Source organism: Saccopteryx leptura, chromosome 10 (genome assembly GCF_036850995.1).
Source record: "Saccopteryx leptura isolate mSacLep1 chromosome 10, mSacLep1_pri_phased_curated, whole genome shotgun sequence".
Lineage (NCBI taxonomy): Eukaryota > Metazoa > Chordata > Mammalia > Chiroptera > Emballonuridae > Saccopteryx > Saccopteryx leptura.
Genome location: NC_089512.1, coordinates 74624865 through 74651187, shown reverse-complemented (window position 1 = coordinate 74651187; position 26323 = coordinate 74624865). Strand labels below are relative to the sequence as shown.

The following is a 26323-nucleotide window of genomic DNA, read 5'->3' as shown; positions in this document are numbered from 1 at the left end:
TTTCTCTCTGGCTTGGGGAATCTGAACCAAACTCAAGACACTTACTGTACTTTCATTACCTATTAAAAGTCCTGAACCTTCTGGGACATATTTTTGTAAGATATTTAGAGACTTTACAAATATGAGCTAATTATCTCCTCTTAAGGTGCTTATGAAAATTCAGCTCTCTAGTTTGTTACATTCATCACAGCCACATGGCTCGTGAAAAATACTCAGCTATATAACATAAAGCAAATAACATGCTTAACATGTATCAACTGAAGACTAGCCATTTTCTGTTTTCATGTGCTCATTACTAGTGTATAGAAAGACAATTGATTTTGACCTTATGTATACACTGAATATTTGTGTCCTGTCTCCTCCCCCAAATTCATATGTTGAAACCTACTCTAGAATGTGATGATTTTTGGAGACGAGACCTTTGGGAAGTGGTTAGGTCATGAGGCGCAGCCCTTGTGAATGGGATTGCAGGGGTCTCAAACTCGACTCAGCATGTGGGCCGCAGAGCAAGATCACAGCCATTCGGCGGCCGCACTAGGTCTACAAAAGGCAACTGTTACGCAACACTTTTCTCACTGCAGTTGAAAACAAAAAAAAAATCAGTACAACAAGCACAATCGTACATGCAGTTTACTCAGTGTCACAAAACAACCAGAAACTGTAGTTCGCATCACAACTGCTGTTAACTAAGCTAATATCTAGCTAGGATGCTAGAGAAATGAAAAATACAAGTAGGCCCCTAGGCTTACTTAATTTTATCCAAAATATTTTGAACTTCGTGGATTAGTCTGCAGGCCGCACAAAATTGTTCGGCGGGCCGCGAGTTTGAGACCCCTGGATTAGTGCCTTTATAAAAAAGCAGCCCAAATTGGTAACTTTGTATCCTGTAATCTTGCTAAACTGATACATTCTAGGAGGTTTTTTTTGTAGAGTCCTATGGTTTTCTACATAAATCATAAGGTCACCTGAAAATAGTGGCAGTTTTACTTTTATCTTTACAATCTGTAAGTCATTTGTTTGTTTGTTTGCTTGCTTGCTTGCTTGCTTGCTTGCCTGTTTCTCTGGCTAGGACATCAGTACTATGCTGAATAGCAGTGGTGGGACTGGCTATCCTTGCCTCACTGCTGACGTTAGGAGGAAAGCATGCTGTCTTTCTCTGTTAAGTACGTTGTTAGTTTAGGCTTTTGGTTAATGGTTGGTTGGTTGGTTGGTTTTTACCAATTGAAGGAAGTTCCCTCTATTTCTAGTTATCTGGGGTTTGCTTCTTTTTAATCATTAATATTTTTTCTGCATCAATTATTATGGTTGTATGATTTGTCTTTTTTAACCTGTTAATATCATGGATAATTGGTGCTGTCTTAGCTCAGTGGTTCCTTTGAGTCAGGTTTGCTTGTTACCATGGATAATTGGTTATGGATTATATGGAGCATCTTGTTTGGTTTCCAAGTATTTGGAAATTTTCTTGTTAATCTTTCTGTTTCTGATTTCAAATTTGATTCTGTTCTGGTCAGAGAACATACTTGATATGATTTCAGTTCTTTTACATTTCTTGAGGTTTTACAGTATGTTAAAAGGTTAATTTTAAAACAAAAAGGTCACTAGGCAATGCATTCCATAATTAATGCTATTCTTAGTTATATGAGGGCTGTGATTTTTCTGCATATGAGACCTGGCAGATGTGGTGTTGCTGTACTGACTGCCTTTTGTACAAAAGAAGGAATGTTGTGAGATTATAACCATAACAATAATAATAATAATAATAAAATCAACACTACTTTTTATTGAACCCTTATATACACTGTTTACTGTGTTTACACAGAAACTAAACTATTTGTGTGAATTGTGTCCTTCAACAATCTTTTCAATGGAATAACTGGATATTTAGAAGTTAGAGATTAAATACTAAACTTCTTGAGGTTAGTGTACCAGTGAGGTGGTGGACTCTCTTACAGCCCATGTTTTCCCATAGACTCCCTGCTTAGCTGAGTGATAGTAGTCAGTGACTTTGGCAGGCACTTCAGATTTAGGATACATGGCATTTCAGATTTGGCCTCTGACTTGAAAGGCCAGAATTTACTGACAGTATTTTGAGTACACACGAGACAGCCTGTTATGTATAATGCCATGTTTCTCACCTTTACAGCCCTAGATGCCTTCCCTAACCCAGATTCCCTAGGATTTTGAGATTTGCCGCCTCTGTTCTATCGCAGGTGCTGTATTTCAATTTCAGTTTCAGTACAAGCAGTAACAACAACAGCACTTTTGACTTTCACCTGTGGAAAGTCACTGTGAGGTTGGCCACTTGTAGTTAGTGATTAACAAATATTAGACAGGATTGTTTTCTTCTCACTTTTTAGTCCACTGGTATTAGGTTGGTTACTTTTTTGCTTGAAACATCTCATTTTTCTTTTCCTTTTTTTAAGTCCAATTTTAATTGACTACCGGTACTTTAGTTCACAAAAGGCCCCAAACCACATACCTTATTTTTTGCTCCGTAAGACACACGGGCATTTTCCCCTCCACTTTTGGGGGAGGGGGGGAAGGTGCATCTTACAGAGCGAAAAATATGGTATATATTTAGCAGGTTGTTGCTTGGCATTTTTTGTCCCTGGTTTGTTTCATCATTTAACATCTTATAGTCAAAGAAAAACTGAGTTCCCTTTAATTATTGGAGCAGAGGATATGAACTTGGTTGAAATGTGGGTGAAGGGTAGAAATAAAATTCTATTTTATTGAATTGAGATGTTAAAGCTTAACAGCAATTTAAAACTTCTTTGTATCGTTAATACTACTTTTGATTACCCAGAATTGAAAGTTACCATTTTGAAATAAAGCCCAATTACATGCAAACCAGCCTCCCAGGTCCAGCAGGTTACTCAGAAGTGCTTCAGACACCAGTGGGGCTGAATGCCCTGGTCTCGGAGGCAACCTTTGAGTAGCAGTGAGAGCAGAGAGTCTAGGGGTAACCTCAGTAGTCTCCTGGTGATAGGATGTTTGGTTGACTTTGATCAAATAAAGTAGAAGAGGAGAGATTTGGGGGAGAAGCAGTGAAGAGGCTCATGTAGTGAAATGTGAAGAGCATGTACGTTGAGGGAGTAGCCTACCTTCAAATCTCAGCTCCTACACATACCAGCTCTGTAACTTAAATGGTAATCTCCTGTGTCCCACTTGCTTTATCTGTGAAATGTGGAAAGCGGCCTGCACTGTACTTGGAACGTAGAAAGGACTCAGTAATTGTAAACTTGTATTTTTAATATATATTAATGCTTCTCAGGGTTTGTATTGTTGTGATTTTTGTTCACTGATATATGCCAGTACCTAAAATAGCTTCTCAGCACAGCAGGCATTTAAAACATGAATGAATGGCATATATAGTACTTGCCATGATACCTGATACACAGGAAGTACTTGATACCTGGTGTTATAGAAGGTGGTGACTGTAGACAAGCAGAGATTTAAAGCAGCGGCCAGTGTAACCCAACATTTTAAGCCAGGGAGCCATCTGCCACTAAAGGTCACTCGGCATGAGTGTGGACCCACTCAGGTAAGAGGAGGAGGGTGACCCCTACGAGCTGATCTAACGGTCAGGATGACAGAAGTGTCTGTGTGATGAAGATGTGCTCCAGAGGATAGTGCAAAGAGCTCGGGAGACCATGGATGTGGGGTGAGGAACAGTAAGAAAGCCAAAGAGACACAGATGGAAAAACTTGGTTTGCTATGGCAACAGCACCTATAGTTAAAGGCAAAACCTCTGAAGCCACACTGGCTATGTTCAAATCCCAGCACCACAACATACTGTACAAGCCTGGACCTCACTTTCCTCATGGTTAAGTGACAGTGCCTCCCTTATAGGCTGCTGGCAGGACTAATGAATACATGTGCCTAGAACAGTGGAAAGTACTCTGTAAATATCAGCCAGTTTTTATCATTTTTCCCATCACAGTCCTTGCCGGTCTTTAATCTAAACAGTGTCTGGGCTACCCTCTACCTATTGCAACCCTCCCACCCCCCCAAGCAATGATGTTTTTAAATCATAAATGTTACCGGTTGTGACTAAACCCTTTTATGGTTCCCAGTGTAGTTAGAATGAAAACCAATGTTTAGAGCAGGGTTCGGGACCTTTTTGGCTAAGAGAGCCATGAACGCCACATATTTTAAAATGTAATTCCGTGAGAGCCATACAATGACCCGTGTACCTTACGCATTATCCAGTAAAAATTTGGTGTTGTCCCGGAGGACAGCTGTGATTGGCTCCAGCCACCCGCCACCATGAACATGAGCGGTAAGAAATGGATTGTAATACATGAGAATGTTTTATATTTTTAACATTATTTTTTTATTAAAGATTTGTCTGCAAGCCAGATGCAGCCATCAAAAGAGCCACATCTGGCTCACGAGCCGTAGGTTCCCGACCCCTGGCTTAGAAGGTCCTGCCTAGAGGGAGTCTATCTCACTATCTCCCCTTCTCTCACTTAAAGAAGATCCTGCCTGACCTCTGCAACTTCAAGACACAGCTCTCTCTGCATACTTGCCACTCCAGAATCTGATCTCCTCGACAATTACGCCTTCATGCCAATCACTTTTCCACCTCTGGACCTTTGCTAATTCTGTTCCATCTGTACAGAATGCTTTGCCTGGCTAGCTCCAGTTCTCAGCTTACTTCCCATCAGAAAGATCTTCCCTGATAACCCAATTTATAGCAGGACCCTCTCTCTTCAGCCAGTACTCTCACTCCTTAGTTATTTATTACTGTGTTTCGGCTATCTTCCTCACTGAGACAGAAGGTCCATGAGGACAGAAGCAGTGTTTGCATAATGGCACAGTGCCTGCACACAGTAGGTTGTCAATAAAAAAACTTGAAAAAGGCCTCTGGATTAGACCTCCTGAGGTCACATCCCAATGCCATCACTTACTAGGAGTATAATCTTGGACAAGTTCCTCTTCTTGGTATGCTCATTTGTAAAATGGGAATGACCTAGACAGACCCTGTGCTAGGTCTGTCTTACCTACTGTGATTATTTGTACTTCTACAGAGTACTTTCCACTGTTCTAGGCACATGTATTCATTAGTCCTGCCAGCAGCCTATAAGGGAGGCACTGTCACTTAACCATGAGGAAAGTGAGGTCCAGGCTTGTACAGTATGTTGTGGTGCTGGGATTTGAACATAGCCAGTGTGGCTTCAGAGGTTTTGCCTTTAACTATAGGTGCTGTTGCCATAGCAAACCAAGTTTTTCCATCTGTGTCTCTTTGGCTTTCTTACTGTTCCTCACCCCACATCCATGGTCTCCTGAGCTGTTTGCACTATCCTCTGGAGCACATCTTCATCACACAGACACTTCTGTCATCCTGACCGTTAGATCAGCTCGTAGGGGTCACCCTCCTCCTCTTACCTGAGTGGGTCCACACTCATGCCGAGTGACCTTTAGTGGCAGATGGCTTCCTTGCTTAAAATGTTGGGTTCTCCTTGGCTTGTAGGGTATCCCTTAAACTCGAGCATGGGCCTGACCCTCTGCAGGCAGAGCACAGGCGGCCCTCCTCTGCGTCCCTGCCTTGCGTGGCTTCCAGGGAGGAGTCAGCAGGAGAAAGACACTCCCTGAGAGTTCAGCCCACCTTGTGAAATAGTTGCTGTTTGATGTACAGAAGGTACTCAAGTAAGTTTCCTTCAATGGCATTTTGTTATAACATTGATAAAATGCCCTAGGAACTTAACTCTTGTTTATATATTAATTTGTGGTCAAGTCCACTCCATTCTGGTTGTTTGGCCGCGGTTCCAAGAAACTGTCAACAGGTAAGGACTTACAGTATATATCGATCTCCAGTGAGTTTAATCACAGCAGGCACATTAGTGTGTGTATATTTTGTGTTTTTGTTTCTTTTGCTAACATTTAGTGAGTGTTTACTACATGCTCAACACTGAGTTCTCTTCATGGATAAGTTCATTGAATCCTCACAATATAACACTATGAAAAATAGACTTTGGGTGATGGGTATACAACATAATTGAGTGTCCAAATGATGTGGAGATATTTGCCCAAAATCTGTGTACTTTAGTTGACCAGTGTCACCCTGTTAAATTTAATTGTCTAAATAAATTAAAAAAAAATGATTCTGTTCACTACATGTTATGGATGAGGAGAATGAAGTTCATAGAGTTAAATAATTTAACCGTGTTTGCATAGGTAGCAAAGGGAGAATAGGGATTTGACTCCAAGTAGTCTGACTCCAGAATTGCCCTTAGTTACTACACAGCTCACACTAGTAAAAGAGAATTTGCCAGTGTACACATTTAAGAATCAGACCCTGAAACACGAAATTTTACCAGAAACTGCCTCCTAGAATGGGATCATGTGTTCAGGGAAACATTCTCATTCTCACTGAGTGAATTACCCAATTCTAATGGATGACTATATGTCATTAAATGACATAAAGGCACAATTACAACCTTGACTGATGGTGACACCACAGGGACCTAATCTAATACTTCAGTTATTATCCATCAAATAATATTTAACACTGCTGCCTTGTATCGGTCCAATGAGGCATGTTAGGCACTGTCACTAGAGCAGAAAATAGGACAGATGTGGAACCTAGTTTAGTAGGTAGAGATTAAGGCTCACACAGCTAGATGGATACTTACAAACAGGGGATGTTGCCATGTGGAGAGGTTAAGTCAGTGCCCTGAGAGCATGTGACAGGGTCCTACCTGGCCAAGTCTCCAAGGAAGTGACATTGAAACTGAGACTGAATGAAGTAAAGCAACAGCCAGGTAAAGATGTGGAGGAAATGAGTTCCAGGCAGAGGAAAGAGCAAGCACCAGGGTGCTGTGACAGGAGAGAGCATGTTGTGTTCCAGGAACACGATGGTGGCCAGAGGACCAGGTGCAGAGAACCAGCAGCAAGAGAGGCAGATTTGGGCCGTTTGAGGCCTCATGGGCAGGGCAGGAGTCTTGGTTTTACCCTCAGAGCACCTGGGAGCTCAGAAAGAGTTTCAGGTGCCAGTTGTTACTTCATGAACACACAGAGAGAGGGCTCTTCTCAGGATGTGTGCTAGGTAAGGCAAGGAGTCTGCTGCCAGACGGGACTACAGAGGTGGCCGCTTATAAGTTGCCACTGATAAGTCACTAGTCAGTGAGTGAAGGACTGGAATGGAGGTTTGAATGGTATGAGAAGGGCGCAGCACAGAGGACCGTGGAGCTGATTCTTGTTGAATGGTGGGAATTCCAGAAAGCAGAGGGAAGAGCATTTTGTACTACAGAATGGTTCTGCCAGTGGGTTGAATTGGGGGGCACAAGGCAGGCTCTGAGGAGGCCAGGGCAGTATTGAAACTGGAGCGGGTTGATGCACACAGGAGAGATGGGAGGAGCCAGTGCTAGGAGCCTTGATTTCAGAGTGATAGGTCAGGGGTCCTAGCCCCACTTTAGAGCCCACACGGGTCTTCAAGGAGAGGAAGTGCGTTATTGCTTTGTAGGTTGGTGGCTTTGGCAACAGAGTGAAGGAGGCTGTGAAGACAGAAGAAACTCTGGTCCTATGAGGAGATCTGTCCTGGGTATGTAGTACATGTGGAGGCCACTAGGCCCTGACCTCAGGGCACTGGCAGTGGGAGGAGCATGGAGGAGACAGATGCTGGCAGTGGATTAGGGAGAATGTTGGGAATTGCCTGGGCTTGTGAGCCCAGCAGATCTGGGTGTGAGATCTCACTGTCTGTTGCCTTAGCCATACAATGGGGTGCGTGCCTCCTGTCACACAGGCTGTGGTGGGAACTCTGAGTGAGCTGTTCCTAGGGCCTTCTGTGGCTTCGTAGGAATCCATTCTCTTAATCTTTCTGCCCTTTGAAGTGCCTGGTGATTTAGGTACTGTGATCTTCACCATTTGACGAATGGAAGAGACTGGATGTTTCGAAGAGGTTACAGAATTTGCCCAAGGTCACATTGTAGTTAGAGTAATAGGGAGTGGCCCACACTGTTAGCTACTCTGCTTAAAATACTGGTGACACAGAGCAACTAATTGGGGAGGGGAAGGGGGCAGCCCTTTAAAGAGATGACAGCTGAGCTGGAGACCTGATGTGTAAGTGCACCAGGCCTTCTGCAGAACAAGGGCAGTCTGGCTGCGAAAGAGCTTTCAGTGTCTAACGAGAGAATGCAAAACTCATTGTGCCTGGAGCAGCGTGAGTGAGCCAGGGAGAGGAGGAGCAGGGGATAGGCACAGAGAGGGAGAGGAGGAGCAGGGCATAGGACAGAGAGGGAGAGGAGGAGCAGGGCATAGGCACAGAGAGGGAGAGGAGGAGCAGGGCATAGGCACAGAGAGGGAGAGGAGGAGCAGGGGATAGGCACAGAGAGGGAGAGGAGGAGCAGGGCATAGGCACAGAGAGGGAGAGGGAGAGGAGGAGCAGGGGATAGGCACAGAGAGGGAGAGGGAGAGGAGGAGCAGGGCATAGGCACAGCGAGGGAGAGGGAGAGGAGGAGCAGGGCATAGGCACAGAGAGGGAGAGGAGGAGCAGGGCATAGGCACAGAGAGGGAGAGGGAGAGGAGGAGCAGGGCATAGGCACAGAGAGGGAGAGGGAGAGGAGGAGCAGGGCATAGGCACAGAGAGGGAGAGGAGGAGCAGGGCATAGGCACAGAGAGGGAGAGGAGGAGCAGGGCATAGGCACAGAGAGGGAGAGGAGGAGCAGGGGATAGGCACAGAGAGGGAGAGGAGGAGCAGGGGATAGGCACAGAGAGGGAGAGGAGGAGCAGGGGATAGGCACAGAGAGGGAGAGGGAGAGGAGGAGCAGGGGATAGGCACAGAGAGGGAGAGGAGGAGCAGGGCATAGGCACAGAGAGGGAGAGGGAGAGGAGGAGCAGGGCATAGGCACAGAGAGGGAGAGGAGGAGCAGGGCATAGACACAGAGAGGGAGAGGAGGAGCAGGGGATAGGCACAGAGAGGGAGAGGGAGAGGAGGAGCAGGGCATAGGCACAGAGAGGGAGAGGGAGAGGAGGAGCAGGGCATAGGCACAGAGAGGGAGAGGAGGAGCAGGGGATAGGCACAGAGAGGGAGAGGGAGAGGAGGAGCAGGGCATAGGCACAGAGAGGGAGAGGGAGAGGAGGAGCAGGGGATAGGCACAGAGAGGGAGAGGGAGAGGAGGAGCAGGGCATAGGCACAGAGAGGGAGAGGGAGAGGAGGAGCAGGGGATAGGCACAGAGAGGGAGAGGGAGAGGAGGAGCAGGGCATAGGCACAGAGAGGGAGAGGAGGAGCAGGGCATAGGCACAGAGAGGGAGAGGACAAACATATGGCAGGGCCTTGTGGGTGGGGCGAAGGGCTGGAATTTCTTCCAAGAGGAGTGGGAAGCTGCTGGAGAAATTTTAACGGTTGTTGCATGATTTGTTGGAAGACTTCAAAGAATCACTCTAGCAGCTATGTGGAAGGGATTTTACATCACCTGGGAGACTTCTTCCATAGTCCATTGGAAAGGTACTGATGACAGCAGTGTCCAGCGATGGCTGTCCAGCAGTGGCTCAGATATTAGAGAAAAGTGAGTAGGGGTTTTGGAGTAGAGCTGATCAGATCTGCTTGTGGCCTTATGTGATGAGGAACAGGGGAGTCATACATGTCATCTGGGTTTTTAGGTTGAACCTTTGGGGGGGGGGGGATGATTAATGTCATTTACCCAAAGGGGGAAGAGTTTTGGAGGGTGGGAAACAGGGCAGGGTGGAAAGTGAAGTTCTCTTGGACATCCTTGTTCCATTTGAGATGAATAGAAGACATCAGATGGCAGTGTTCAGTAGGCAGTTGGGTATGTGAATCTAGACAGAGCTCAGGAGCCATCCAGTTAAAGAAAGAAATGTGGGAGTTGTTAGCATGCAAAAGTGTGGATGCATGGTACAATAGAAGGGACACAGTCCAGGGTACAGCAGAGGTGACGTGAATTACTATAACACTTAAGTCTTTTTGATGGACACAGTCCTCAAATAGAGAGTAGCACTAAAGCAATTGAATACATTTGCTCCTGCTCGGAGTCTAATTTCAAGACGAAGGCCTTTGTTCTGCATGAGATTGTGCCGGTTCTGCACACAGGTGCTCACACGTCCATGTGCTTAAACCCAGTTCTTTCTACTGTGCTGGCCTGGGGTCTACAAAGTATATGATGGCCTAGATATGGGTGCTGAGCCACTTGCTAAATTGGAAGATTGGGGTGACCTGAATCTTGAGAGATTTAGGGCTTACATACAATAAAATCTAGTCTTTGAAATTAGTTCAGAGTCCATGGGGTCAAGTACAATTTTAAAACTTTTCATTATTTTTAGGTTTAAGTTGTATATTTAAAGTATATTTTTGTAAGCCTTTTTAACTTACTAGGAAGTTGTTTTATCAACTCTTTTTTTTAGAAGTAAATCAAGCATTTCCCTCCTTTCATTTTACCAATGTCCATTTGTTAATTTGTAAGTGTGCTGATTGTGAATTTATGCTTTAAAAATATTTGGAAGCATGCCTGACCAGGCGGTGGCGCAGTAAATAGAGCATCGGACTGGGATGCGGAGGACCCAGGTTCGAGACCCCGAGGTCACCAGCTTGAGTGCGGGCTCATCTGGTCTGAGCAAAGCTCACCAGCTTGGACCCAAGGTCACTGGCTCAAGCAAGGGGTTACTCGGTCTGCTGTAGCCCCCCGGTCAAGGCACATATGAGAAAGCAATCAATGAACAACTAAAATGCCACAATGAAAAATTGATACTTCTCATCTCTCTCCCTTCCTGTCTGTCTGTCCCTATCTGTCCCTCTCTCTGACTCTCTCTCTGTCTCTGTCAAAAAAAATATATTCGGAAGCATATATACTGTTTCTGACAAAAGTTATTTTATTTTCTCTATGTTGCCACAACATTCCACACTCTGTTTCTGTTGTTAAGGCCTCTGGAATGTCCCAGTGCAGAAAAAGGATATAGAAGTTTTTCTTTTTTTCCTGAAAATTACATTTTATTTAAATTATTTTGCATCTTTTAGCTCAGTGGTCGGCAAACTGCGGCTCGCGAGCCACATGCGGCTCTTTGGCCCTTTGGCCCCTTGAGTGTGGCCAGCTTAGGAGTACCCTAATTAAGTTAATAACAGTGTACCTACCTATATAGTTTAAGTTTAAAAAATGTGGCTCTCAAAAGAAATTTCAATCATTGTACTGTTGATGTTTGGCTCTGTTGACTAATGAGTTTGCCAACCACTGTTCTAGCTTACTTCCAGATATGGATATCTGAAAGTAAAGAATTTAGAAAACTAAAAGTTACTTTAGATTTCCATAACTGGAGCTTGACTTCCTAGGTAGCATGGACAGGATCTAAGTACACCATCTTTCTTTCCACAGCGATTCTGTGTGTGCACAGGGCAGGCTTTTTAGGAAGATAGCTGTGCTAGTCAGAAATGAAGAACTGAGCTCACAGGTAGTGCAAACCTGGGTTTTCATTCTGCTTGCACTTTCTTGCTGGGTGATATTAGACAAGTTCACATGCCCATTGGTAAAAGGAGGATTATATTCTATGATGAAACGTAAAAGTGTTTAGCATAGGGCCTGGCCAATAGTCCCACTGTTTTACCATTATGGTTTTCATCATTACTTCATCATCAGTTGCAGATGATCTTAAGTAATTGAGGAAATTGAACTTTTTACAGAAGTACAGACTCCTGGTCCCTTACAGGATGACCCCTACTGTCTTAGTTTTATTAGTGTTTCTGAGTTTAACAAAGGATCAAAAGAATCAGAGCAAAAAAGAACAATTTTCTACATAACCATCGTGGCCAGTTGAATTCCTATGACTTGCAAGAATTTGTACAGGTTTTTTTGTGTGTGTTGTGTGTGTGTGTGTGTGTGTTTTGTGGGGTTTTTTTTTTTTGTATTTTTCTGAATGAGAAGCAGGGAGGCAGACAGACAGACTCCTGCATGTGCCTGACCAGGATCCACCCAGCATGCCCACCAGGGGGTGATGCTCTGCCCTTCTGGGGCATTGCTCCCTTGCAACTGGAGCCATTCTAGCACCTGAGGCAGAGGCCATGGAGCCATCCTCAGTGCCGGGGCCAACTTTGCTCCAATGGAGCCTTGACTGTGGGAGAGGAAGAGAGAAATAGAGAGGAAGGAGAGGAGGAAGGGTGGAGAAGCAGATGGGTCCTTCTCCTGTGTGCCCTGGCCAGGAGTTGAACCTGGGATTTTCACAAGCCAGGCTGACACTCTTCCACTGAGCCAGCCGGCCAGGGCCAGAAATTGCCTTATTTATAAAAGGATTGAGGGGACAGGTTGTCCTCAGAAGTATGTGGTATTTGGCAAAGTGGTCTATCTTAAACAGCATTGTTTTACATTGTATGTGATGGGAAACCATGCCAATCAGCACATTGCAGAGGCCTCAATGTACACTGAGATTACATGATTTAATGCTGTGTTAACTATTTAATAAAACTGATTGAGTTAATATCATTAATAAAACTGGTGATTTCATATTTATAGACATTTCATACTTTTCAGCTATAAATTATGAATATTGTGCCATTTCTGCAATTCAGATTTTTCTTCTTATTTATTCTGTATTGGAGGTATTTAGCTCAGGGCTGTATGGAACTTAAGGTAAACTACTTTGAATTTTTCCTTTATAAACGAAGTGTCAAGAAACTATAGCAATGGAAAATGGCTTATTATATGTTGATCATTGCATGGATGTAACCTTTCCTTTTCTCTCCCATATCTCCTATTTTTTATTCAATGTGGGCATGCCTTCCAAAGAAAATATCGCATTGTTTGGCTCTTATTTTTCATTAAATTACTAAGCGTCGTCACAGAAGTCAGCTGTCTACTAGACTTATGTTTTCTAATTAGTTTATACAGTCAAAGGAGTTCAGCCCTGACATCCCAAATTATTGGAGTTGGAATCTGGAAAGAATTTCTAGAAATCATATTCTTCTGTTCTTCAAGGGACCAAAGCCAAGCCATTGCAGTGAGTCAGAATTGAAACCCAGTTCTTGATTTAAAGTACTTCACCTCTCTGTGAATCAATTTCCTCCTCTTTAGAGTCGGCTTATAATGGTACCTACCTAGGAAGTTGTGAGGTTAGAGTGAGACAGCAGAATGTATACGCTGCTCAATGCTGCCACTGCGGCCCAGAATCATGGTGGTCCCTGGTATAGTTCAGATTAGTAGCTAGCTGTCTGTGCAGTTCACGGTGACAGAAAATGTTTAAGAAAATCTGAGCTTTAGCCATGTGTTGATAGTTGATCAGTAATTTTATGTAGAGATTATCATCACTTTACATCTCCTCAGGACATTTTCTTTTTCCTTTAACACCACCAAGATCACCCAAGCTGGTAAAGTGTGAAATTAAATCTTATGTGAAAGAAAGCAGCCTGACCTGTGGTGGCGCAGTGGATAAAGCGTCAACCTGGAAATGCTGAGGTCGCCGGTTCAAAACCCTGGGCTTGCCTGGTCAAGGCACATATGGGAGTTGATGCTTCCTGCTCCTCCCCCCTTCTCTCTCTCTGTCTCTCTCTCTCTTCTCTCTCTCTTTCACCCTCTCTCTCTCCTTTCTAAAATGAATAAATAAAATTAAAAAAAAAAAGAAAAAGAAAGCAGATGCTGATCAGATTTTTAGATCTTTCCCCCTTTAAACTTGGTCTAGCCTGACCTGTGGTGGTGCAGTGGATAAAGTGTCGACCTGGAAATGCTGAGGTCGTCGGTTCAAAACCCTGGGCTTGCCTGGTCAAGGCACATATGGGAGTTGATGCTTCCAGCTCCTTCCCCCTTCTCTCTCTCTGTCTCTCTCCCTCTCTGTCTCTCTCTCTCTCCTCTCTAAAAATGAATAAATAAAATTAAAATTAAAAAGATAGTTTAAAAAATAAATAAATAAACTTGGTCTAAAGTATTTGCCTAATTGACGTGCTAATTATCTATTCATTGCAGTTATTCTAAATAGGGCATATAGTGTAAAATACTTGGTTAAACTCATCAATTTTGAAATATTTAAAAGATTTAGATCTGGATCTGAACTGTTAGCCCTGTTCCCTAGATTTTTGGTAATTATTCATGGTTAGTTAACCATATAATACCAGTATTGTTACTTTCACTTTTCATGTCTATAGAAGATAATTGAGTTTTATATTTGTCTTAAGTTTAACCTCCTTACTTAAGATCCAACTTGTATTTTACCCTGTTCTAGTAACTGAACTGAGATTAAAGTTTGAAATGCTGTGTTTGTACTGAAGTTCTGTCTGTCTGGTGGCATCACTGTGTAAGCAAAAAGACTAGGAAAAAAGAATATAAAAATAATTTTCTTTGTATTGTATACCAATGAAAACAGCAGTTTTACTCTTTGGAAAGACCTCTGCTTCCTTTCTTAACTGTTCCATAGAATTCAGAGGTCAGGTATGCATAGTTAAACAGATAAAAACCACTAGATGGTCCAGCTCTATAAATTGCTAAGCATTTTATATGGTAAAAATTCTTCCCCATAACTCTTGGTAGAGTACAAATGTATTCATTGTTTATATTTTAATTTATTGATTTGTTAGTTTTACCTCATACTAATGATTTTGGGTGCATTTTATTTTAACCCTTTGTGTTTTTCTAAGCCTGGTTCGATTTCTCTCTTAATAGTCATAGTGTGCCAGCTTTGGTTACTTTTAAACAGGCCTAACACTTATCCTAGTGCACTTTATCTTAAGGCTGCTCCTTTAGAAAATATTGCCACCCCAAGTGGTTTCCTATTGATCAGAACCAGATGAGTGAGTGATGCTCTCTTTCTCTGTTGTAGACATGCCAATATTTGGTCTCTGTCCAGCCCACGATGATTTCTACCTGGTGGTGTGTAATGATTGTAATCAGGTCGTCAAACCGCAGGCATTTCAATCACATTATGGTAAGTGCTTAATCATTTAAAAATTATTATTAGAGGGTAAAAGGTAAAACAGGATTAAACTGAAGGTCATCAGCCACCCAGGTTGGATATAATATTCCTCCCCTTGTCAGGAAGTAGGCTTTCTAATTTATTGAATGGGTTAATGTCTATCAGATGTTGGTGATTTTCTGAATTTTATGGAAAGTGATGTGCATTTTCTGATTTTTATTGAAATTGGAAAATGCCTTTTATAAAATCTCTTTTGAAATTGCATCAGTATAGTAAAAGGTTTGTTTCTTGGGAGTTTAGTGGGTGGTAAAATTATAAATGCACACACAATATGGAGACATGGCCTTTCATTTGTTTGTTTGTTTTTTAAAGGAAATATGATTTTGAAATTTCTAGGTTCAGTGGTTCTAAATCTGTCTTGATGTCATGTCTAATTTGTGAATATGTTGAAACTGCGGCATCTTTCCTGTCAAAATTGCACATGTACTTAGAGTGACGCATTGTAACTGCAGGGGTGTCATGAGCCCCTGAGCCATCCCTGGGCTTTAGCCTTTAGGCCTGTTACCTGAATGTTTAGTCATGAAGGTTCTTTCGCATTGCCATAATGTCACCTAATATCTTTAACATAAAGTTCTGATCATAAAGCTTAGTTTTATATTCAGTTTGGTTCAATGAAAACTCAAAAGGATTTGAATACCGCCTTGTAGTATGATTCTCACCTCCATGAAGTTTAAAATCTAGCTAGAGAAATAAGAAAAACTAATTAGAAAGATTTTCAAAGTGACTGCAAGCTGTTTCCTCATTTTCCTCACTGCCACAAATGTAAGCTTGAGACAAAATACCAGTGGGGTACTCTCTACACCTCTGAGGAGGTGACCCTGGGAGCTGAGCCCTCAGTGATAAGAAGGGAGCCACCCACGTAACCATCTGGAATAAGAGCATTCAATACAGAGAGAAGAGCCGATGCACAGACCTGAAGAAGATAGTTCATGAAAGGAAGCAGAGAAAGGAAGTCTGGCCATGTAGGCAGGGACCCCGATCATACACAGCCTTCTAGGCCAGAGTAAGAAGAAGCTTTTGGGCTATTCAAGGGCCAATAAGGGAGGAACTCAGCCCCACCTCAGTCATACATTTTGGGAGAAGAGTAGAAGCAGGGAGAACAGTCAGAGGCAGGAGATGATAATAGACTAAGGCTTAGGTCAGGCAGTAGTGCTGTGGAGACAGCGTAGCTTTGAGATGCATCTTAAAGCTAGAACCTACAGAGCTTGCTGTCAGGACAAAGTTAGAAGCATACCATCATAGTCAACATCCCACCATTTATTCCAAAGAAATAAATATTCTATATGATCATAAGATGGTTCTTCGAGTGTCTGCTTCCGGATGAGTCCCTGGGAAGGCACAGAGAGTGAGTGTTGAAGATGAATAAGATAGTGTCTTTCTCCTTAAGACTCAGGCAAGCATGGGAAAGCCAGTTAGTCAACTGCCAAGTATTTTGGAGTTAAGGTTTTGAAGCCAGACTAGACAGTTTAAATTTAAACTTGCAAGAATCAGAGGTTAATCCTTTGCTTTGAGCAAGTGTCCCAACCTTGGCTTCCTCTGTTATTCTGTGGGAATGGTAACAGCAACCTCCTAGGTTCTCTGTGAGAATTCGGTGGAACAGCATGGATAAAGCTCCTCATACAGTGCCTGACACAGACTAGGTGTGAGCAAGATGAAGGCCCAGCTGTGTGGGTGCAGGAAGGTGTGTATCTAAAGTCATAAAGAATACAGACCAACACACATGCTTCTCCTTGAGTGACTCAGGGAAGGTTTCTTAGAGCAAAAGCCTTCACCAGGGCTATTCTGAAGAGTAGAATTAATTCTTTGGCTCATGTGCAATTTCCACCCCTAATTTTTAGATATATAATACCTGTTCATTGTGGGAAATGTAGGAAATGCTTTTTAAAAATCACTTATAGCCTGACCTTTGGTGATGCAGTGAATAAAGCACTGACCTGAACTGCTGATGTCACCATTTTAAAACCCCAGGCTTGCTCAGGCAAGGCACATGCAGGAAGCAACTATGAGTTGATGCTTTCATTTTGCGCCCCTTTCTCTCTCCCTCTCTCTCTCTCTTCTTTCTGTAAATCAATACATCTTTTTAAAAATCACCTGTAATACCCTATAATGGGGAGTGTTTTGATGGAGATAGACAGGGCCGCCACATACAGCTACACAGTTTATGCACTGAACAAACTGTGGCCTCTGGTTGGGAGCAGGGGTGACACGAGCAAGTGCAGAAGCAGGAACTTCCAGGCTGTCTGGAATGTGCTGCAGAGACTCCGTGGGGCGGAGCTGACGGACCTGCAGATGCAGGAGCTGTGTGCAGAGGCATGCGGGGCTGGCGCAGACAGCCCGTGTCCATCTGACGCGTCTCTTCCCTGCGTCATTGGGGATCTCTTACCAGTGTTTAGCGCCAGAGTGATGTGACTTAGTGGTCCTTCAGGATTGATGGGCAGAGTGGACTAGGAATGTGAAAAGTCAAGTTTAAGTCAAGGCCCACTTAAAGGTGTATCCTCTTCCAGGTCTTCCTGAGGCAGAAAGGGCACTTCGTGGTCCCTTCTCCCAGAAACACTTCAAGACAGTTGTGACAGCACATCTTACGGAGATGATTTCTTTATCTTCCTCTGTTTCTCTTAGACCATCAGTGTTAGCAGGTGGAGGAGGGGTCTTACAATCATATTTCTCCCCTTTTTTCTACCAGTACCTAATACACATAGTGTCTAAAGATACTCGTTGAATAACAAAGGCATTGTGATAACTTCAAATGTGTAAATGAGAAGGTGTGAATTTCAGGTTTACACACTCAGATGCCTTCTATGGCTGGCTATTCAGGAGATGCGACTGATAAAGCCACTGGGTGGGTGTAATGCTGGTAGCGAAGGCCAGGCAGGTTCACATTGAATTCAGCAGATGGTAGAGGAACTGTGGAGCCAGAAAGCATCAGGCAGGCCATTCCTGTTTAATGGAGGCTCTCAGAGACAGATGAGCAAATAAACAAAGGAAAACCTGCTTTTCACAATGGAGGGCAAGGGATCAGGAAAACTGCACCTCCTGATGGCAGGAGAGGGAATCAGGGAACTGCACTTCACCTCACAGTGGCTGGAAAGTACCCATAGCTTTCCATGGAGACACACACGTGGCAGACCACTAATTGTGCAAAGTGCTTGCAGCCGGGAAACCAGCGAGCAAGCCTACACAGCTGTTTTCCCCACAGTGGGAAACATTAAAGTTGTAGGAGAGAGAAGAGTCCTTGGCAGAAAAATAAAGGCCAAGTGCAGGATTCAGCTGGGAATGTGGAAGGACGTCCATCTCTGAGGCAGCAGCCAAGGAGAAAAGGCTGATGGGATAGAGAGGCAGTTTGGAGATGGATAGGTAGGAGGGAGGGCTGGGACAGATGCTGGAGCGTGAGGCCCTGCAGTGGTTGAGAGTGATTTGCATGCTCCCCAGCACCAGGAATCATTCCAAAGGGGACAGTGTCTTCTTTCTTTGGGGCAGAAAAATGTAGTTTGGGAACCCACTTTTTGTTGTTATTGTAATTTTATTCTTACTTGTTTGATTTTCAAAGTTAACACCAAAAAATTTTTCAAATTCAAACTCTTTCCCAGTGGTCATGGCTGTCCCCTTTTACCATTTTAAGAAAAACCTGTACCTGCCGAGGAAGAAATTCTGCTTTCTTATCTTTTGGTGAAAATGTATGGGCAGTCTTCTGTGAATTCATGCATTGCTGGTATTCACCTGTTGCTTTTAGGAACAAATGAGTGGTTGCTATGAAATCCAACAGGCCGTTCCTTTAAAACCACTTCCTCCAGGCCAAGGAAGGAGGGGGCCGTGGCCACAAGGCTTGTGAGCGGTTCATGTTGGTGGTAGTGTTCTGAATTGGTGAACAGCTTATTATCCAGAGTAAGAAGACGCTGTATACTTTTTTACTAGCCGAGCTGCCTTTTTGGGAGTCCACAATTAACTCGTATTTCCACGTGAGCAATGATGGTAAGTGAGGTAATGTCATTTAGGCATTTCCTGTTTCATATCATCTTGATTGCTTTCATAGTATAGATTGCCTTTTTTCTTGGAAACTGCATAGTTATACCATGCTTTCCTGATGTTGTTTTAATGTTTTGAAATAGTCCAGCATGCCTCAGACTTCCTCTTTTGTTACTCAGTATTTTTAAGAGCAAAGTGTGCTTACTACTAATAATATAATCTGAATCAATGGATCTTAAACCTGCTGTGCTTCTGAATCAAAGGGAAGCTTTCTAAGTAGGCTGCTTCTCCATGCCCATCCTAATTGACCAGCTGACTGGGAGTCTCCCAGGATAGGACTCAGGAATCCGCATTCTGAACTGCTCCTGAGGCTGATTGTGACCCTCAGGCTGGGAGGGGTGGCTTTGTGTTCCCAGTGCCTGGTGTAGTGACTGACGCAGATCAGATCAGCTCTCAGAGATTTGTTGAGTCTAGCAAGGGTGGCACAAAAGGAGGCCCCTATTTTTTTTAAAACTGATTTTTAACTGTTTGTATTATGTGCTGGAAATGTCACATTAATCATCTGTAAAACTTTTAGTATGGAAGAGGGCTGAGATGGTGGCATTCCTAGAGCCAGTAGCACCTTTTTTTGGAGTTGTTTAGTAAATTGGGGGTGTCAGTTGATCAGTTAGTAGTAAATGTGTCCTGAATTGACTACAGAATAGCATAAAATGTGTAGTCCTATTTACATACATTTACTGTGGCTCTGAATAGGTAGAACTAGCTGGTGACTTGTGGATGCCTCCTAAACCACTGGGGGGGGGGGGGGTTGAAAGAATTTCCCAGGTGATTCTGATAAGCTTCCACTGCTCTGTGCTCTGCTACTTCTTTAAGTTTGCTTATGAAGAATACCTTCATCTCTCTCAGCCTGTCTTATGCAGACATGGGGTGGTGGTCTTTACCTAGGTGAAATAAATGCGGGATGTTAAGTCAGCTCAGACAGGTGCCATATTTAGACCCTCTGTGATTAATTTAAAGCCAGCTCGAGTATCAGCCATTGAAATACTTTGCCCCAGATTACTTAGGCTGCCCCACTTGTTCACCTTTTGGCTCAGGCCTGAGTCCCAGAGCAATGCCTCAACAGTGCCTCTGCTACCTTTTCCCAGCGTTAGTCAATTGGGTTCCATTTTTATGATTTGCTTACTTTATTCCACTTAGTATTTTTCTTTGAATCTAATCACTTTTATTTAAATAAGTTTTTGATGAAGAAAACCTTACTAGAACCATCAACAGGAAAATTAATGTTGTTTGCCCTAGATGGTAACTGTAAAAATAAATACAGAGAAAAGATAATTAAATTCTTTGATGCTCTTGCCAGTGCTGGCCCTGAGCCCTGGGGCCTGCTCCCTTTGTTGAAAAGGAGATAACACATTTTAGGCAAGTGTTATCCACATGGTGGTGTGATGTTATCAGAAAAATTGAAAGAAATTTGGAAAGGGAGTCAGTTTTTACTGGCAATTCAATGTTATTGATGTTGGAATGTGCTGGCTACTCCAGGTTTTGGGAAACACCAGTTCAAGCTGTTGGATTTGGTTTCCTCTTACATATAGGGAGCTAGGTACTGAGCCAGCCCTAGCCCTAGCAAATGCCGTCCATACCTAGGAAGCAGAATTCCTGAATCTTATGTTAATCTGCAAAAGGAATACAGATAAACAGCCCTTGCCATTTGTCAGTTGATTTAATGTATCGAGCCCCTACCACTTGCTGTCAGTGGCATGCGAGTGGCCTCAGTATAAAACAGCTGCCCCTCCCTCAGACTTCTGTTCACAGGGAGGGCTGTCTTAAATGTGGCTCTTACGTAACATTGTGACAGAAGCTTTCACAGAAACACTGCTGCAATCTTATAGCTTTCTCCGCTTGCATACACTCTTGTTTTTCTAAAATGTAAAAAGAAATTACTCATACTTTTTTAAGTTAATTAATTGGGTTCAAAGAACATTAGTATAAGAGCAAAAGGAGCCTTAATTCTGTGAGATCCGCCTGCCCAGGCGGTGGCGCAGTAAATAGAGCATCGAACTGGGATGCGGAAGACCCAGGTTCGAGACCCCAAGGTCGCCAGCTTGAGCGCGGGCTCATCTGGTTTGAGCAAAGCTCACCAGCTTGAACCCAAGGTCGCTGGCTCCAGCAAGGGGTTACTGGGTCTGCTGAAGGCCCGCGGTTAACGCACGTATGAGAAAGCAATCAGTGAACAACTAAGGTGTTGCAACGCACAACGAAAAACTAATGATTGATGCTTCTCATCTCTCCGTTCCTGTCTGTCCCTGTTTATCCCTCTCTCTGACTCTCTGTCTCTGTAAACAAACAAACAAACAAACAAACACAACTCTGTGAGATCCAGTGGGCTGGTTCTGGCACAAGTGCTGATTCCCATTGTTGACAACTTCACATAGTTGCCTCTAATTAAGCTCATCTCCATCACAAAGCAGGGGTTTTGTTGTTGAATAAATAACATCCTCTCGTTTTTGCCATCTGATAGACTTAGACATGGAGTAACAGCTTCAGCTATTTTGAATGAGTTATTTTATTTGGTTATTAAGTAACTTTGTTTTGGGATAAAGAACCATTTTTTTTCTCTCCAGTGTGCTAGCTACATTTGGTCACTGAATTTTTATAATCTAGGTATTTTCTACTTGGAAACATCAGTGATAGTTAATCTTTTTAGGATTGCCATTCATTTAAAAGCTTATAGACTAATGATAATTTTTAATAGCACTTGATTTACAAAGTGTTTTGCATGTATTATCTCATTTCCTATTCTTAGAGACCGACTGAATGAATGATTTTATTCCCAGTTTACAGATCAAACTCCAAATTAAATTTTGTTCACACAAATAAAATGTGCCAGGCTGGTTTTTCTGACTACTTGTGTCTATTTCTCTTGTGTATAATAAGAATGTATAGAGTTAAAAGAAAATCTAGAGAGGATATATGAATTCCACCTGTTACAAAACTGTCATTAGTGACATGTTCTAGTTCAGGTAGAATTTTAATTTTGCTTAAAGTAGCTGGTCAGCATTGTAAACCCATTACCTCAGAGAGAACATTTAGTAGCTTGAAGAGGTAATGGTAGTAGGTAATATTTGATTTACAACAGTCCTTGGGTTTCTCTTCAGACTGTTCTCCTACTTTATTTAACCCCAAATCATAGTAGCGAGCCAAAGCCAAACTCCTCGCCTTCTTGTTCCAGCCTCATAATATTTTGTAGGAATTGGTTGGCATATTTATTTCTGCATTCAGTATAAGAATTGAAACTTGTTGCAGAGCCAAAAAAAAAAATACTTCACTCTTCACTTTTGGAGACACATGCCAGGCCTTCCTCCAGCAGGCGGGGGTGGGCCAGGGAAGGGAGCTCCCCAGAGCAGGCACACCAGAACGTGCAGCATGTCAAGGTGGACAGTAGTTTCACTCTCGGAGGAAATTCCCAGTTGGCCATGTGACCAAAGTTTCTTGTCACTGAAATAAATAGCATGATGTAAAACACATGCAGTGAATTCCATTCTTCTTTGCAATAAGCCAAGTAGTGCTAATGTAATTTTATCCTTTTTTTTCTGCTATATAATAGGCACCTTTAAGTGGTGTTATGCCATTTATAGGAGCAGCATTATCATATCTACATAGTTATAAAATGTATTGGTTTTTCCTCATACTTAAATCTGTGCCTTTATTTTTTTATCTTATTTTTATTAATTTTAATGCAGTGACATTGATAAATCAGGGTACATATGTTCCAAGAAAACATCTCCAGATTATTTTGACATTTGATTATGCTGCATACCCCTCACCCAAAGTCAAATTGTCTCCCATCACCTTCTATCTGGTTTTCTTTGTGCCCCTCCCCTCCTCCCACTCTCTCTCTCTCCTTCCTCACCCCCTCCCCACCCCCCCACCCCACCCCCACCCCCATTACCATCACATTCTTGTTCATGTCTCTGAGTCTCATTTTTATGTCCCATCTATGTATGGGTTCGTATAGTTCTTAGTTTTTTCTGGTTTACTTATTTCACTTCGTATAATGTTATCAAGGTCCATCCATGTTATTGTAAATGATCCGATGTTATCATTTCTTATGGCTGAATAGTATTCCATAGTATATATGTACCAAAGCTTTTTAATCCACTCGTCCTGTGACGGACACTTGGCTGTTTCCAGATCTTTGCTATTGTGAACAATGCTGCCATAAACATGGGGGTGCATTTCTCCTTCTGGAACAGTTCTATGGTGTTTTGGGGGTATATTCCTAGAAGTGGGATAGCTGGGTCAAAAGGCAGTTCGATTTTCAATTTTTTTTTATGGATTATATATATATTTTTATTTTTCTGAAGTTGGAAATGGGGAGGCAGTCAGACAGACTCCTGCATGCGCCCGACCGGGATCCACCCAGCATGCCCACCAGGGGGCGATGCTCTGCCCATCTGGGGCGTTGCTCTATTGCAACCAGGGCCATTCTAGCACCTGAAGCAGAGGCCATGGAGCCACTCTCAGTGCCCGGGCCAACTTTGCTCCAGTGGAGCCTTGGCTGCGGGAGAGGAAGAGAGAGACAGAGAGGAAGGAGAGGGGGAGGGGTGGAGAAGCAGATGGGCGCTTCTCCTGTGTGCCCTGGCCGGGAATTGAACCCAGGACTCCCACATGCCAGGCCAACGCTCTACCACTGAGCCAACCGGCCAGGGCCTCGATTTTCAATTTTTTGAGGAATCTCCATACTGTTTTCCACAGTGGCTGCACCAGTCTGCATTCCCACCAGCAGTGCAGGAGGGTTCCCTTTTCTCCACATGCTCGCCAGCACTTATTCTGTGTTGTTTTGTTGATGAGCGCCATTCTGACCAAATCTGTGCCTTTATTAATGTCAGTGTCTTTCAGTGTATTTACACAATAAACTGGCCATGATATTATCCACGGAGTTAATAAGGATTTCTTGAGTAGCTGCTGTCTATACTCTGGGCAGTGCTCTGCACTGAGCTGGACAAGCAGAGTCTTAGATTTCATGCAGCTTACATTCTATTTAGAGAGGGTGGAACAAGAAAGACAAAATCAAATAAAATAAGATTATTGCAGGTACTGATACATGCTAGGAATAATATGAGAAAGAACGGCCAGGGCAAGACATTTTAGATAAGGCTAGTCAAAGAAAGCCGCTCTGAGAAGTTGATACTTAAGCCCAGTAATGAAAAAGAGCCAACCATTTGAAGATCTGGAGAACCAGTGTTCCACACAGAAGTACAGAAAGCCTGAGGGGAAAATGGGTTTGGCAGAAAGGCCAGAGAGGAGGTGGGAAAGCAGTGTGCAAGGAGAAGGGGAGACCAGGGTAAGGCTGGAAAAGAAACGCTGGTGCCAGAGGATTCTGGGCTCTGCGGGCCACAAGAGAAACCAGGATTGGACCATGCAAGCAAGGGGGAGGGCAAGAAAGTGTCCTGATCTGACTCGGGATGGTCTGTGGAACACAGGGGTCAGTATTCCCAGCAGGGAGGCCGGCTGCTGGGCTGCGTAGCACTAGCGCAGGTGAGAGCTGGGTCAGGAGAGAGCTCAGGAAAGGTGGTGGTGGCAAAGGCAGAGAGGCATGGATGGAGTAGGAGTCTACAGGGACACAGAAAGCCAGCCCGCAGCTCTGCTGCTGACCTGGGGGCAAGAGATCTGGGAAGAGAAAGGATGAGGAGTGATTCATGGAGGCTTTGCCTTGGGCAGCTGGATGGATTTACTCAAGTTGTGGATCATGGCCTTGTTCTTTCAATTTGTAATGACTTTTTTTTTTTAAATGAGGTGTCCCGAAGCCTTGATGTATTATATTTAGCCTATAGACATTTTCTAAATATTGTAAGGGTAGAAAATAATTACTGCAGAGATGCCAAAATTTGGGGTCATTAATTCTCTTCAGATTATTTATTTATTTATTTATTGTAGAATAGTAATTTAGTCATATAAGCTAGAAAACAAAAGAGAATGTGTACACTTTTCTGGGACTTCTCATGCTCTCATTTGGGTAACAAAAAGTTACTGATTAAAAAACAAAAACGTGTATTTTAATTTTTTATTAACACTAGTAATATGCATTGTGAAAAAAGTAACCAACAACAAAAGAGGATAAATATGCAATCACAATGAATAAAGTTCCTCCACCTTATTTCAGGGGATACAGTTTGGGACAATCCCTTGGAAGCTTTCTAACCCTGAGCAAAGCAGTATTTGGCTGCATACATCTTGTTTCCTAACACACATGAAAAACTAGATTTGTTATAAACCTACTTTTTAAACCAAATAATCTGCCTTATTGTCCTATGTTACGGTATATTACTCGACTTCCTTCTTAAACTGCCTATTATTCCACTTTATTAATGTATTTAAGTTAATTTCACCAGTCCCTTATTGATGGGCATTTAGATTTTTAGTGTTGCCTTAATACACATGGTGCTTTACTGCCCATTCTTCTTTGGGAGTGTTTATTGGTACTCCGGCACATTGACTCTCCACGTGGAGACGGGTCTCGTCTTCTTTGGGAGTGTTGATTGGTACTCCGGCACATTGACTCTCCACGTGGAGAGGGGTCTCGTCTTCTTTGGGAGTGTTGATTGGTACTCCGGCACATTGACTCTCCACGTGGAGACGGGTCTCGTTGCCTCCAGGTTAGTAGAACTGTGATTTAATGAACTGCTGTAACTTGTGATTTGTGTCACCAGGTTGAGGCAGTGAAAATATGAGTTTGTAGCACCATCATTAAATAAATTGTAAATATTTACCAGTGCCACTCTTGACTTGCCTACTACAAAAAGAAAACATTAGGATGGCTGTGCTTCCAATTTTAAGGGGGACATTTTAGGATATAAACCTGTATTTTGGTAATATTTGGTAAAAGATGTTTTTCCTGACAGTCAGTTCAGAATACTAATTTGTATATTGACTAGTTAAGATACATACACACCTGCTAAATCAACCCTGTTAAGCTGTGGTCTTATATTTGACCAGATGAGGGAAGTTTTATTGCTTCCTGGAGCACGTGCTTGGCTGGGATAATTCCTCTCATGCATACTCTGGACCAGGGGTAGTCAACCTTTTTATACCTACTGCCCACTTTTGTATCTCTGTTAGTAGTAAAATTTTCTAACCACCCACTAGTTCCACAGTAATGGTGATTTATAAAGTAGGGAAGTAACTTTATAAAATTTATAAAGCAGAGTTACAGCAAGTTAAAGGATATAATAATAATTACTTACCAAGTACTTTATGTCAGATTTTCACTAAATTTGGCAGAATAAATCTTTATTTTTATTTTTATTTTCATTTTTCTGAAGCTGGAAACAGGGAGAGACAGTCAGACAGACTCCCGCATGCGCCCGACCGGGATCCACCGGGCACGCCCACCAGGGGCGATGCTCTGCCCATCCTGGGCGTCGCCATATTGCAACCAGAGCCACTCTAGCGCCTGAGGCA

At 43.0% G+C, this 26323-nt stretch overlaps 1 protein-coding gene across 8 annotated transcripts in view; it reads left to right on the top strand.

Moving 5' to 3' along the window:
* Positions 1-26323, top strand: part of ATXN7 (ataxin 7) — a 158720-nt gene that overhangs the window by 84429 nt on the left and 47968 nt on the right. For 7 of the 8 annotated variants that reach the window (XM_066351937.1, XM_066351934.1, XM_066351938.1 and 4 more), the window contains one exon: positions 14750-14854. The exons of the other annotated variant lie outside the window; for it this stretch is intronic. In XM_066351937.1, the coding sequence (XP_066208034.1) occupies positions 14750-14854 (105 nt within the window). The remainder of the gene's footprint in view (positions 1-14749; positions 14855-26323) is intronic. 8 annotated transcript variants of the gene reach the window in all.